Source organism: Prinia subflava, chromosome 11 (genome assembly GCF_021018805.1).
Source record: "Prinia subflava isolate CZ2003 ecotype Zambia chromosome 11, Cam_Psub_1.2, whole genome shotgun sequence".
NCBI classification, from domain to species: domain Eukaryota; kingdom Metazoa; phylum Chordata; class Aves; order Passeriformes; family Cisticolidae; genus Prinia; species Prinia subflava.
Genome location: NC_086257.1, coordinates 6,679,982 through 6,695,514, shown reverse-complemented (window position 1 = coordinate 6,695,514; position 15,533 = coordinate 6,679,982). Strand labels below are relative to the sequence as shown.

Here is a 15,533-nt window from a genome sequence, read left to right as displayed (position 1 = left end):
ACAGTGTTTAGGGCTTCTCTTGCCTTCTGAGAGCTGCAGAGCACACTGGTGATCTGCTCTTATTGTCAGCTGGCACAGTGAGTCACAGCTGCTGGCCTGCTTTCTAACTGCTCACATAGCACTATTTGTTTCCTGTTGCACAAAACTCCGAGTCAGACCAGAAGAAAATTACCAGAAGGGGAAAAAAATATAGCTATATGATCACTCACTGTGAAACAGTGCTGCCAGGGCATCTATAATTTTCACTGAAGTTAGCAAAACCCACAAGTAAAAAGGGTCAGCCCTCTCCCTTTGCAACAGGTACTAAGTATAAATGTAAGTAATGTTTTAAAGTAGTGAATTTCAGCACAAATGCAAGAAGTGCTCATGTACACAGGAATGATGATCTGGCACTATGATTGCAAAGTGAACATTTCCCATGTTTCCCCATGGAGCAGGAAAATGCACACACACTGCTGCCTTCTGTCAAAGAGCTGGGCAGCTAGGACAGCCCAGGGAGGGGAAGAGGAAAGAAAGAGACAGGCTGTAACTAAAAACACTAATGGTTTTCTTACTGTAATACAGTCTCTTGTACAGCGTGAGAAGAGGCTGCTTTTCATGATCCCTTCTCACAACAAGGTAATCCACAAAACTCTGAAGTTGGTCACAGTTTTGCCCAAAGGAAAAAAAAAAGTTATTAAAAACATGAAGAGGCTTCGAGCATGTGCTATGCAAGGCGTAGTCATGGTTCAACACCCTAAGGTAAAAAAAGGTGATGTGTCAGGTTAGGATTTTTCAGGTTTTATTCCTCTCTTTCAAGGAATTTTCTCCCATTGATTGCCTAAGAGATGATAATGATGATACTTAAGAAAGACGAAAGATGTAGCCATGGAAGAGGGGGAAGTGTGCAGCTGGCTGCAGTCCGTTAGCTTAGGGGCTTTCTCTTTGGAAGTGCAGAAATGCCGCAAGATTTGGCTGGGAGGTGAGGGGCTGAGCTCAGCATCTGCTTGCTCACCATGCTGCTGTTGCTCTGGGGAGAATTTGTGGCCACCATGGAGTTCTGTCCTTTACTGCTTCCTCCTTACCATGGTCCGCTGGTAAGGAGGAAGCATTACCGCTGCTGGTCACAGCGGCTGTAGGACTGGGACCTTATTAACACCCGATCTCACTGGGAAGGACTCTCACCATCTACTCGGGTGCCTCAGGGGAAAACCCGAGACCCTGACCCCCTCCCCCTCTCCAGAGGGAGCCTCTCCCAGCCCTGCCCGGCCGGGAGCCAGCGGCGCCCCTGGCGGCCGCGCCCGGAACTGCACCCAAGGGGAACGCGCTTGGCACTGAGAGAGGGCTGGGACCGGTCCCTGGTTTGTTTGTTGTTGCTGCTGTTGTTGTTCTTAATTTCTCTTGTTTTATACATATATTATATATATACACACACATTCTAGTAAAGAACTGTTATTCCTTTTCCCATATCTTTGCCTGAAAGACCCATAATTTCAAAGTTATAATACTTTGGAGGGAAGGGGGATCACATTTTCAATTCTAAGGGAGGTTCCCACCTTCCTTGGCAGACATCTGTCTTTCAAATGAAGGCAGGTGTCAAGTTCAGAATTGCCTATCTGGACATTTTCAAAAGGGTGATCCAGTTTTTCCATGTGAAACAACACTGTCTTCAAGATCCTGGCAACACCATGATCACTTCTGAAAAGTTCAGAATCAAAATGAAACATTTCATGTGAAAGCACTTTTTCTAAAAACAAAATTCCATTTTGCTCAAAAATATAAAGTGGTTCCTACTTCTGCTCCAGGCAAGCTCAATTTCTGCCCTCTCCTCCAGGGAATACAAAAGATATAAGCAGCATTTAAGGCACTGTAGGAGGCTGGAGCCTCTGTCCTTAGCAGCCCCTCAACATTTCAAGACAGGACCTGGCTTAAAGAAAGAGTTCACCTAGATGTATGAATGGAAGGAGCAGACTTGAAAAAAAACAAACTTGGTCAAGCACCAGGTCATGCCCACAGGAAAGTATGAGGCTGCACCTTCCTCAGGCTGAGGCCAGACTGCCACACAGCACAGGATACAGCACATTATATATTACAATAAAAGTATATTTATATTATATATATATAATAGACCCAGAGAAGTATGGCATATGCTGAGCTGGTCCAACTCCTGGCCCTGCACAAACACCCTATCCTGGGAGCATTGTGTAAATGCTTCTGGAGCTCCGGCAGCCTTGGGGTTGTCACCATTCCCCAGGGAGCCTGTTCAGTGCCCCACCACCCTCTGGGGGAAGAACATTTCCCTGATATCCAGCCTGATCTTCCCCTGGCACAGCTCTAGCTGTTCCCTTGGGTCCTGGTCACCATAGTGAAGAGATCAGTACCTGCCCCCGCTCTTCCCCTCACAAGGAAGTTGTAACTGCGACGAGTCTCCACGCAGTCTCCTCTGCTCAAGCCACACAGACCAAGTGCCCTCAGCCATACCTCATATGGCCCCTCCAGACCCTTCACCATCTTCATGGCCTCCTCTGGGCACTCTCGAATAGTTTCATGGTTTTTTTATATTGTGGTATCTGAAACTGCCCACAGGACTCAAGGTGAGGTTGCACGTGCTACCTAAAGGCTGGTTTGCAGGTGTCCCAGTGTCTTAAGGAGACTCTACCTTTATCCACAAGCCAAAGCTGCTCCTGCAACTACTCTCTTAGCAGCTTGTACAAAGGACCTCTTTGGCCAGCCCTGTTTGTGCAGTGGTGCCATCTGTCCATCAAGATATCTCCCCTAGCCTTCACAAACAGTGGCACGAGGCCAGTGCTTGATCCTGCAAATTACCTATGAAGTGTTATCTGGCAGACTACAAGCAGAACATAAGATTCAATCCAGCTGCCCCTGAGAAATGATTGATTTCACTGCACTAGCAGATAACATGAGCTGAGAACTCCTGTTTGAGATGCACCAGAAATCCAAGGACATCATAATCCACCCTACCCTGTTCCAATCCATATTCACTGACCAGCCAAGACCAGTGTCTTCTCAGAACCTCTTTCAAGCATCCTCACTCATGAGGCAGGTTATATTCTTGGCAGTGACCCCTTGAAAGTGAAGTATATAAAGGTAATAGAGGGTAAAGCAGTAGGCAACAGGTTTTCAACAGCAGGTCTTGACCTCAGCCCCTTCTCATGTGGAACTAGAGTTGGTTGTACTGGGAATATCCTCGCCTGACACCTTGCAGCCTGCCAAGGTTGGCAGTTTAAGGGGGTTATCTTTAGGCAACAGAGACAGAGCCTGCCAAGGACAGTTTAGCTCACCCAGATGAGAAACTGATTTCTTTCCCACTGACCACAACTCAGCTTTGACTATGTGACACCTTTGACTGCACATCCAAAATGAGGGGGATGATTACTTATGTATCACACACATCCTCTGACCCTGGTAAGGGCAGCCAGGGACGGATGTTTAAAATTATTTTCAGTAACCCAATCCTCAACTGGGCCAAGTTCCCCATTTGTTGAGGGGATGCTAAGGTCATAAGGAATGCAGAGGGGTCACTCATGAGGGTCATGTTGACACCTCAGCCAGTTAAATAAATGAGATGCTTTCAGTGACAGCACAGGAAAGTTATATCTTCTGTGAATCTGGGTGGCAAGAACTGACCATAGATGCCTAGTTAAGAAAGGCAATTTTAGTGTCTTCAGTTTGTCTCTGGTGTTTAGTTTGATCTTGTGATGCCCAAGGACTCCTTTTCTGCTTCACCCCGCTTTGCACAGACATGATTACATTTAGCTAATCTCCAAACATTCAATAACTACACATTAATTATGTCTCCCCATTGGAGCAATGGAAAATCACTTGTTTTCACAGAGAAGAAAGTGAAGTACCCCAGCTGTGCCTTGCCCACAGGCAGGCAGCAGCTGAGCTCACTCAGGGGCAGTTATTTCCAGCCTCCTGCCCCAGTTCCTGGATCTCTGGGCAACTGTATTTATTGCTCTCTTCCTGTTCTCTCTTATTACAGCAAGAGTTTGTAAACTAAAAGGAGTATCTTGATGACTATCTTGATGACTCAGCCTGAAGATCTCTACTTGGTGTTAGAGATCCTGCTTTTCAAGGGGTTTTCATTACCCCTACCCTCCTTCCTTAAATGTTTTCATCAGAAAGATGCAAGTTTGATTCCTCCACGCCATGCTTTCATATATTCTGGAGTCTCAAGTAATGAAAGGAGAAAATTAATCAGAAAAGAAAGGCAAAAAATCTATTTGCGTTTAAAGAAAACAGCCTGATTCAGTGACCTCTACAGCTCAGTATGCTTTGGGAGGACACCAGATGAATTCCAGATATGGCAAGAGAGATTCCTGACCATTCTAACTGCTGTAGAGGTGCTGCAGATGTAGAATACCAATGGCAGATCACAAACCACGCCACAAAATGCTGGAAGGACATATGCTAATATTTTTTTCTTCAGCCTGAATGCAGAAGTGCACCTTTGCATGCAAAAATATGTACTTCCCTTTCTGCCACCTGTCCTTGAACAGTTAGTTTAACCATAAAAAAAAAAAAAAAAGAAAGACACTATCTTTCCACTAGGGTGGGACCAGACTCAAGAAAATTGAAATGTACTCTACAAGACTTAACAAAAAAAAGGTTGCAACTTGCAGCTTTAAGGGTGAAAAACCTCCACAGAGTGGCAGAGGGAGAGCTGTCATGTGCTGTGTATGTAGCTGTGATATGACAGATCAAAAAAAATTCCTGAAGACAACAGCCCAGATCTGGGCAGGAACACAGCCCTTTTTTTAGGAAGAAGCACTATGCGGGTGAAAAAAAAAGTCACTTTGATAATCAGGATTCATATTTGGAACAAATACAGGTTAATCTCAAGATTGAGTATTAAATCTTTCTTATATAATTTTTATAAACCCAGAAATGAGAAGCATCTACTGATTGCTGTATTAATTTAACACCTGATCTAGTTCCGTAGGATTAATACTCCCTTTCGTTTTTTAATTGGATTTTTAAAAATGGCCACATTCCATCCTATTCAACAGCTTTTACATCCTTGCAAAAAAGTAATCTTTTCAAAAAGCTGATCTTTTAAGACACATGAAGTAGTTTTTGTTTTATCCAAAAATCAATAGACAAATGACCAAAAAAAAGCCTGACCTAGCTGGAACACTGTACCAAGAACTGGAGTAACACAGCACAAAGCAGGAAGTGTTGTGTCTTCAAAACATGAAGTTAACAACACACTTTATTTAGCCTACTCCTGATATTCAACCTACAGCTCCTGGCAACCCAGATTACAAAGGTTCTCCACTCCAGTCCCTCTGCATTCTGTGACACAGGAACAAGAAAAATCCCTCACAGTCACAACATGGGGCCCAAGAGAACCGTACAAATTTCTTGTTCATAAACCTTAATCCAGCATGAGAGCTGCCCATTGCTACAGCAGAGAGAAACACAGATTTCTTATGGCTGCAGTGCTCTGAGCACTGTACAACTCTGCAGACAAGAGTTGCACATGAAAACCGGTCCTTTGCCACAGTAGAAACAACCATGGATCCAGTACAAACTGGGAATTGTGACTTGCATCTTCCTGGGTTGTAATACACAGAACTCCCTGCACAGACCTTCACTCCAGAGAGTGGCTGCACACAGGTGCACTGCTCTCTGCTCAGGTTTCAAACTCTCCTGTCACTCATGGCATCTGTGTCCTGTTGCATGTCCAGTGTTTCTCACATGGTCTGCCAGCAGGGCAGCTGAGGGACAAGAAGGGGACAGGGAACAGAGGGACAAAGTGTGGGGCTGTGTGTCTGTCTTTGCAGATACCCTCTGGCTTGCCTTTCTTCCTCTCCCACAGGAGAAAACCCAACATAGGATCATTTCTGTGCTTGTTATCCACAAGACAAAGCAGCTGTTAAACTCATACCCCAAAGTTATTCAGAATTAGGGTTCCACAAGTTCCCTTCATCATATTGCTGTCAGTGCAAAGAGAAAGAACACCATTAGCAGTGCCAAGGTCCCATGCAGGCCCTGCCACAGAGCTGGTGTGGGACATAGATATTTGTGCCCATTGCCTGGGCCTCAGGTGTCCCTCAACATTCTCCCTGCCTGTGGGGCTCCATCTGTGAGCTCTCTGGCACAGCAAGGCCCTGATCTCTGGAGCTGCTCTGGGTACTGTCAAAGATAAACACCTGAGCTCTTCTGAGCTCTTACCACCACCACATCACACCAGCACAATGCACCCAAACACACTCTTTAGGACAGAATGGCTGGGATATATCAGAAGATGGGGGGATATCAAGTATCACTACAAAGAGCCTACAGCACAGTGTGTGGAGCCAGGTGGGAATGGCAAGTTATTGGTTCCAGCTGGGTGCTGGTCCCAGAATTGTATCGGGCTGAGCCTGCACAAGTTCCTCTGCACAGTGTCACCCAGTGCTCCATGAAGAGAGGTGAACTCTGGTGACATGCCATAAGTAACACTACAGACCCACGTCAAGTCCAGCACAGACTCCTGCTGCCAGTTCCTCCTCAGAAACAGAAGTGCAAGTGGGGCAGAGGAATCTCAATGGCTCTGGGGAATCCAGCTGTCAAGGCCAACAGGGCCATGGTGCCTGGCCCCGGGCACACAGTCCTCTGGAGCACAGTGCCAAGAGCCTGGAATTAGCCTTGGAGGCAATACAGCTGTGTCTGTGCAGAGCTGCATCTGAGTGGGGCTCCTGAGAACAGCCTGAGCTGCCCAAAGGTGCGTCTTGAAGGAGCCAAGCTGCGCATCCAGGACACACAATCCACCATTCTTTAAAAGCCCACAGCTGAAAGCAAGCTGCCAGCATGCAGCTGTTCTCACTAACTCATGATACTAGTTTCAGATATGCTGCCTCTTGGTGGAGATCTCAAAGAAACACTGATAACCCCAAAGCATGTGAGGAAATACACAACTAACATGGTGCAGGTGCATGAGAGACATACAAGCTGCTCATGAAATTGGTAGAAATCTGATTTCTAGTATGGGAAGATAGTTGTCATCTGAAATGGGAAGGAATTATTGTAGAATCACTCTGACTAGCAAGGCAGACTGGGTGGCATGGGCATTTCTATTCCATTTAGCAGGGAATGCCCATGCAGCACTGACTGTGCCAAGAGCATGGGTTGGCTGCAGCCCCCACTGTGCCCATTAAACTCATGCCCAATTCTTAGGGCTGTAGGAGACCACGCCTTCCTCCCCATCCCAAGTTTCATTATTTATATTAAAAAATAAAGGGGCTGAGAGGTGGCATCGCAAGCGGAAGTGGTTCATTTAGGCTTCTAAATTAAAACGGGAATAAACAGAACATCTGAAACTCTTGGTACTTTCTTGGCCCTCAATCTTGGTACTTTCTGGATCTTGAGACCAGAACTCAATTTACATTCTCTGGGTGCTGCAACTGTGCTGCAATTTTGAATTGAAGTGATCTATGATGTATTGATAAGAAGTTGGCTTCAGAGGAATAGTTATTCCACACGCTGAGCTTCTCAGTTACATAACACTTGGCTGTGCCACAGAATTGAAGGCATGTTAAAGAGTGTGGTGATGGCCACAGCCATGGACTGGACCAGAGACTGAAATCTCCACACCAGTGGAGACCTGCACTGTGCTGGACTGACATTAGTTTAATTCCTTATATTTTTTTTTTTCTGTTAGTGTTAGAATTACTTTGAAAGCCAGCAGTTTTCAAGTACATTTTTTGTGGGACCAAATAGTAGAGAGAAGGCTTACCTGGACAATTAGCTTATTTTCTTTATCTGGCAGAATTCTGTAGGTATAAACACAATTTCGGTACCTGGAACAGACCATAGGTGATATGGTTAGACCATGTTCAGTAGGGAATCTCACTATGGCATCCTTCCCCATGAGAAAAGACATTGGAAAATCCTGAGACACATAGACTGCTTCATGCACAAGGGTTTTAAACCATTTCTCTTTCTTACTTTCTTTCTCTGGAGTCTGGGGACCTAACACAAACCTGATGTGTTCCTGGTCACTGAAACAGGAACATCTGCTTGCAGATGTCACTGCAGAAAGTGATATCAGCATTAGCTCAGAGGGAGTTATCCCCCTCTTCTTCTGGCCCGAAAGAGAGAAAACACCAAGTGGCTCTAGCTGTCAGTAGAGCAGGAGTCTCAGGAAGAAATGAAAGAGCAGAAATCCAAAAGGCAAAGAGCCAAAATCAGCAATAAATGAGTAAACTGAACTGCACTGACTTGTATTGATTTAACATATTTCAGCTAAATCACAGTACAACAGCTGATTGCTAGGCACATTTTCATCCACAAATCCTAAACAACAGCCTAAATAAAAACCCATCTCACCATCCTGTGTGGATATACAATGTACATGTGCATCTGTAAAGCACCCACAACGAATATTTTGTCCCAGCTAAATTCAATTAGATTCTTATTTGAGGGGGGATGGAGGAGTCTTGTGTTCAGTGAAGGGTCACACCAATGCACGGGAGACCAAGGGAAGCCTGAACAGTGCTGGAAGCTTGACCTTCCTCAGCAGCTGCTGGGCTTTGTGCAGCTCACCCAAGAAGTATTGAGTAGACAATATATTTTTACCTTTCTCACAACTACAGATTAATCAAATCTATTAAGTCATCTGCAAAGCACTTAATAGATACAATACTGCTTTGAGCCAGCAAAAGGTGCTGGTTCAACCCCTTCCTTCTCAAAAGAAAGAACAGAATCTACACTCAGATATTCCTTGGTTATAACAGAAACACTGCAGTACCTGTGGATTTGTCACAAAATGTGGGCTGAGGCCAGCCCCCTAGCTAGGGAGATCAGGCAAATCAATAAGCATCCAAATATCTCTTAGAGTTGTGATGCGAGTCTATTCAGAATCATTCCACAGAGGAGAGAGGAGACTGCCAGGATTTCAGGCAGCCTTATACAAGGAGTCACAAAGAGACATTGGAAATTAAAATAAATTCCTTGTAGATCATAGCTGAGTTTTTTCAGGATGTCTGAAGGATTGGGTCATGTATGCACATGAATGTGTGTCTTATACTAGCATTAATGCAAAGGATGCAGAAGAATTCAAGCTGTTTCAAGAGCTTGTTTTTCAGGCATCTATTTATTCACACATCTGGTACAGAGCTGGAAGTCACAGACATGATCCTCAACGGTAAAGCACCTACAGCACTGTTAATTGCACCAATACCAGGGCAATCAGTGCCAGGTTATGCCCCAAGGAAGGGTATGGGGTTTGTTTTTATGTGTCAGTGCAGCTCTCTTACACCATTGACTCCTGTTGATAATAAAAATAGGGCTAAGCAGAATTACTCACGCAGCAGAGACAATTTGTGTGTGGAGATTATGGACCTGATAAGTGAGGCAGCCCAATGGCTCTCACTCACAAGAGGACCCTCATACAAAAAGTGCCCCATCACACAGACTGTGCAAGGCTGCTGGCACAAGGCTTGTGAAGAGGTTTAAGCTGAGGACAAGTAAAATCAGTGTAACAATGAAAGAAGGGTGGTTGGGTGAGTCAGGAGAAGGGAGGAGCACTCCTAGGATCAAAAGCAGGAATCCTCCTTGCCAGTCCCCTACTTTAGTGTGCGTGGGTGGAGGAGACCAGACTCTTACTCCATTTTCACCCTTAGGCTTCCTCTCCTCGGCATCCTGACTGTCAAGTTATGTGGTCCCAGTTACCACCACGTTCTAGGTCCTCCGTAAAAGTTGAGTTGAGTTCTGAATTGCTCAGCCATTGTTCACGCTGTTCATGTGGAGAGTAAATAAAACACCAGCCTCAGTTTAAACAAGTCTCCAAATATTTGTCATCTCTCTGTCCTCTCAACCAACCAGAGGAGGTAGCAATGTGACAAGGCGGGCATTTTCTCCTTCCTCTGCAGTTATGTTTTTAGGCACAGCTGATGATGTGCATATTGGCAGTGTCTGGAGCTCTAAACAGGGCTGCTGTGCTAAGCCTAGTGCCAAGTGCTAAGCCTAGTGCCAATGCTAAGCCTAGTGCCAATGCTAAGCCTAGTGCACCATGAGAGAGACACAGCATTGGAAAGGGCATCTCACAGGCAGGGTCTCCTTAGAGGGGTCCCAAAGCTGCAGCTTGTCCTTGAGTGTCACCTCTAAAAGCGTTGTTAGTCCTGAAGTCATTTGTGAATGAACTGCTAACAGAAGATCTCCTGGAGAAATGGTACCAGTTAAGGTGCAGGGAACACTAAGCAGGTTCTTTTGGATTTCAGAATTCAAGCATTCCCCTCCAGGTGAGTAAAAGACCCCGTTTCTTGTCAATAAACTGTCAGATCAAATGATTTAGGCACAGAGAAAGGAGGAGGAAAAGCGCTTTGCTTCTTGCCTTTTATGGGGCAGTGTGACCAGAAGAGGGGAAAGCCGTGCAGGGGGAGGAGCATTCCCCAGCCTTTCACTCTCTAAATGCTGCTGCTCTAAATTTCAGAGAAGGAGGCAAGGCATTCTTAAAAGACTCTCCAAATACACCTCCCCTACTTGTCTATATTTATACAAACCCTGTTTTTCTAAAGCAGCTCTTCAAAGAAATTATTATTTCAATCTATGATATTATAATAATAAATGCTTTGCTGGATCTTTATTGATCTGCACAATAAATATTACAGCTTTGTAGAATATGACATTTCTTTTTCAGAGCAAATTTCATATTTTTTTTGTTTTCCATATGTATACACAGTTGACACCTGCTCCTTTTCAACATAATTCTCTTTTGTGGAAATAATTTGCAGTCAGCCTTTCAATTCCCCACTCTCCCATTTTTCTGTCTCCAGCCTCTCTATTTTTTAAACAGAAGTAACTGAAGAGCTCAAACTTCAAACACCTCCCAGTCAATAGCACAGCTGAAACTGATACATCTCTGAGAAAGTTTTCAGCTGCAGCAAAGGTGCCCTTTTTTTGGAGTCAACATTCATAGGGAAAGATTTATTCACCACCTCTCCACAAACTAACTGCAAACCAGCATAAGCTGAAAGTTTGTCAGATCGTTTGTCAGCAGTCTGTGTGACATTTTCCAGACTGTAATTAATGCCAGCCCTTCGCACCTCTGATCCAGATGCTCTTGGCTGCCAAGGCTGGGTGCTCCCCAGTTCTTTAATCAAGCTGTCCATATTAGCTACCTCAACATTTAAGAATATAACCTTTGGCTCCCGTTTCAGAAAATCATGGTCATTATATTGTTTCTATTTCCTGATCCCGTGTCTCTCAAGTCACAAAATGCTTTCAAAGCCGACTGCATAAACATTTACAATGGAAAAACTTATGCAAATACATGTTAATAGACATTTTTGCATCACCTTCCCTTTCTATAATTCCCACCATCAGTCGATGAAAATATTTTGTATATATACTGGTTACAAGTCAAAGCAATGGGGTAATACCAAAATTGCTCCATGGAAGCAACAGTCTGTTCTAGTAAATTGTTCCCTGCCTGACCACTTGTGCCCTCAGCCCTGTTAAGGATTGTCTCTCCTCCCTCCTGCTACTACTGGCTATTCCTCTGCAGCTGCCCTTCTTTCTCTGCTCCCTCCAAAAATACAAAACTCTTCCCTGTGTTGTTACAAGCATCTTAACAGGCAGGCATTGAGGCTCTCTGCACCTTGTGAAGACCTCCTCCCCAGCCACCCTCCCCGGCAGTCCAACACCTGCGCCCACGGGGCAGCTACCCAGCCCCATGCTGCTCGGCAGCAGACACTGCTGTCACCAGAATCTGACCTCAGACACAAGCAGTTAGCCCAGAGTTATAAACAGCAGCACCACCTTCACCACTACAAGAAATATACTTTCAGACAGAAAATGAGAAACCTGCTTGTAATGTAATGTGTGGTAAAGATGAAATGAGTTTCATTGATCTGCTGCAAAATGGCAGCAAAGAGGATCTGATAGAGTTCCACAAGTGTTCTCTTGATCTCTCCTAAGCAAGGAGCAACTGTCTGATCTCTCTGTAAGACAAAGTCAAATGTCTCAGATTTTACCTATTGACTCCTCTCACCCCTCCTGTCCTACCTCCAGATAAAAAACCTCACAAACCCAGGGCAGGAGGCCTTGCTCTCTGGTCCCTGTCCTAACCCAGAATGGGGGGATCAGGGCTGCCAGGACTTCTCTCCCTATTTCCCACATGAAATGTTTACCCCATGAGCCACATTAATGATGCAGGTGGAATCACTGCTGTGCTGGGTATTCTATGCACAGCTCCAGGAACTATTGCAAGCTTTTTGCTGAATGTAACATAATACAAGCAGGGAGCTCAAACATACACTGAACCAGAGCAAAAAAGTTGCCTGGGAGGTCCCAGGCTTGGGACTTGGGTCACTAAGTATAAATACTCGCCCCAAGTTGTTAAGACACTCCAGAAGTTCAAGAGGTTATTTTCTCTCAGAGCACAGCAGCAGTGCCTTTGACCATTCTCTCCTTTTGAATCAGGGGCAAGAGCAGCATGAAGAGTACAGCAGTGCACAACTATGGGTTTATTCCCCACCCCATGGCCCAGTCTGGTGAAGCTGGCTGTGTTCTGATGAGGGCTGCACGTTCCCAGTGAGCACAGCACCTGTGTGCCTCGGTGCTGGGGCGAGGCAGGGGTGACCCCTGCCCAGCAGGGCAGCAGCGTGGGCTGAGGGCGCGGTGAACGCTGTACTTACAGCACGCAGAGGGCATATGCCGAAGCAATTGACTCACTGGCCCGCACGAGGAAGCTGCCGTCCTTGCCCACTTTGGAGAGCAGGTCTTCAGCTCTAGAGCGAGTGATGTTGCCGTGGTACCAGCACTGATCCATTGCTGGAGCTGGAGGAAACCTGAATGCCAACACAGGAGCTGCCAGAGCCGCCTGTGTGTCTGTGTGTAACGATCAGCCAGCTTCAGCTCAGCAGCTTCCTGTTTCAATAGCACAGAGAGGGAAAGGAAACTCAGCCACGGACAACTTCCTCAACTCAAACAGCTCAGAGAGGGAGTGTGACATATCCCTGCAGCCCCCATTCTCCCTTTTCATGCTACCACTGAAGTAGCAAGCTCGTGTTCCCAGCCTTTCCCTCCTGCTTTGTGTCCAAAAGTCCCAGCTGGTGATCTCTTCTGATTCCTCATAGAGTCAGTCCCCCAAGCTTTAGTGGCCTGCTGTCCAATTTACGATCTCCTGCCAGATCCTTTGAGTTTTCATCTTTTTCCTATCTGTCTCTCCTACCCAGTACAGGTCTCCATGGGGAATAAATAAACCTCTGATCAGAAACACACTGTGCATAAGGATACATAGCACTGACTGCCCCATTCCTGCCTTGAGTAGTCCTCATATCTAACTACAGTGAGGAAGGGACTTCAAAGAATTGAAAAAATTAAAATTACTACTGCATGTCTCCATGCATAGAAGCAGACTGAAATGCTGATTTGTGCTGGGGATTTTTGACCAAAGCTCCCTGTCAGCTACTGTGAGGTGGATTCAAAGATCTTTCCTACTCTAAATCCCCAAAGGTGGGATAGAGCAAAGCCGTGTCTTGCAAGCTGCGTCAGAGAGGGGAGAACTGGAGCTTTCACTTCCCTTTTCTTTGTCTGTACATCTGTCCCTCAGCTATGCTGTGTGGCATGCTTGGTGCTGCATCTCCAAGACATATTTGCAGCAATGCCAGGACATTCCTAAAGGGGCACTGCCTGCATAGCAATTTTGGTTGTTTATCCTGTACCTCCAACCACTCTGCCCTCTGCACATCCACATTTGAGCTATACCTGAAAGCAGCAGCTGAGCTGGGACTCAAAGTCCAGAGGCAAAGGTGCAAACCCTGCTAGCTATGCACCCCTTGGTTCCCAGAGCCAGGAGAAGCACTGGAACTGCAGTACCTGGACCATGCATGAAGTGTTGTGCTGTACACTGCATGGACAGCAAGGCAGGAGAGAACAGACTGTCACTGCACCGGGGGAGGCTGGAATGTGTGGGTGGGGAGAGGGAGGGTGAACCAGCACGACCTAGCATCCATCCCTGTAAGCCTTCTTGTGCCTTTCAGGGATGGATGAGGCTTGGTCTGCAGTGTCCAGCTTAACCTCTGCACTGAGATGAAACTGTGGGCAGCAGCAGCCCAGAGCTGTGCGGCCAGAACAGGGCCCTGCTAGATGAGCAGAACTGCATCGTGCAGGGCTTCCTGTCCATGCTGAGCAAGCACTGTCTGCACACCAAAATCAGCTCAGCTGAACCTGGCCTTCAGCTCCACCAACAGCCACACAGGCCTTTAGCAGACAAACTCTACAGATTCAGGTTCCTAAATGGAGTCAGACACTGAATGCCATGAAGTGGCTCTGGCAGTGGACAGTAGCTGTAAGCTACAGAGTGGTTACAAACTCTGTTCTCCCAACCAAAATGAGAATGTGCATATGGCAAAGGCATCGTGCAGTTGCTCTGACAGCCCTGCCTAGCCAGATTGCACTGCTAACCTCATCTGCACCAAGTCCTTGGGATTTCTGGTACCTCCAGTAGCTTCTCTGGAACACATCTGCAGCAGGAAGCAGAACAGCTCTGAATGTCAACCACTGCTCGACCTCACAGTGCTCTTCATGCAACAGACATGTCTGGATGCAGACTGGACAGAGCTGCTCACAATATGAGTTTTGATAGAATGAAACTGTTTGGAGAGCTTCTCCTGATCTCCTGCAAGCTAACACCAGGTAACAGGCACAAGCCCTCATTAGATATGTGAGACTAATTAGCTGCATACTTAGCTGCTATCCACCCAACCACCACCATAGATTTTTAGCATGCTGCTGCTATTTTGCTATTTCCTTCAAATCCCATGTCCAGGCACACACTACTCCTTGATGTGGAGACAAAAACAAGGGGAAGGGTTCCAAGTACAAATGATAATTATGGCAATTGAATATGCAAGCTGGTTTCTGTGAGTATTTCTTGGTCCTAAAAGAAAGCACAGTACAGCTCCAGCTGCTCAAAAGGTGAATCCCAATCCCCTAATATAAACAGCTCTGTGATCCCTAATGGCTTGTTAGCTTGGAATAATATCTTATCTCTGAGACACTACAGTAGACACTTTCTAAAATGGTTTTTCTAAAAATGTCCAGGTAGTACTGTACCAGATGGGTGTCCATGCACCAGCCTCTCCAGAAACAGTAAATAAATACTGTCTGTGGCATCATTCAAGATGTACAGTACCTAACCTAACCCTCACCTAACCCTCCCTCCCCCTTATATTCAGCCATCTGAATTCCCATTCAGCATGGGAACTGCTGGGTTGGAGACCTGTACTGGGTAGGAGAGACATAACCCTGCTGGGTTAAAAATTCATCATGCATGTCATGAAACTAAAGTATTCCATAGTACCTGAGGAGGAGGTTAAGTCTATAGGGCAGCAGTTAGCTTTGCTGAAGTCTAAATATACCATTCCCCAATTAGGCATCAGTGACAGGCTGTTGGCCACAAGGGTTATTTAGACTCTGGCCTACATCTAAAGAGCAGATGAGTAATACCCAAAAAGTACTGGCTACCTGAGCGTCTCTGCTATTCCAGCCCAGTGTGTTACTGACCTGCTGCATGGGGAAGGCTTGACAAGTTACAGGTC

At 45.8% G+C, this 15,533-nt stretch overlaps 1 protein-coding gene across 1 annotated transcript in view; it reads right to left on the bottom strand.

The window, feature by feature from the left end:
- INPP5D (inositol polyphosphate-5-phosphatase D) overlaps positions 1-12,864 on the bottom strand; it is a 55,646-nt gene extending 42,782 nt beyond the window's left edge. Inside the window, exons 1-2 of the mRNA XM_063408156.1 lie at positions 12,627-12,864; positions 7,724-7,787 (exon numbers count right to left, since the gene is read on the bottom strand). Of these exons, the coding sequence (XP_063264226.1) occupies positions 7,724-7,787; positions 12,627-12,760 (198 nt within the window). The 5' untranslated portion in view covers positions 12,761-12,864. The remainder of the gene's footprint in view (positions 1-7,723; positions 7,788-12,626) is intronic.
- Between the last annotated feature and the right edge of the window lie 2,669 nt (positions 12,865-15,533).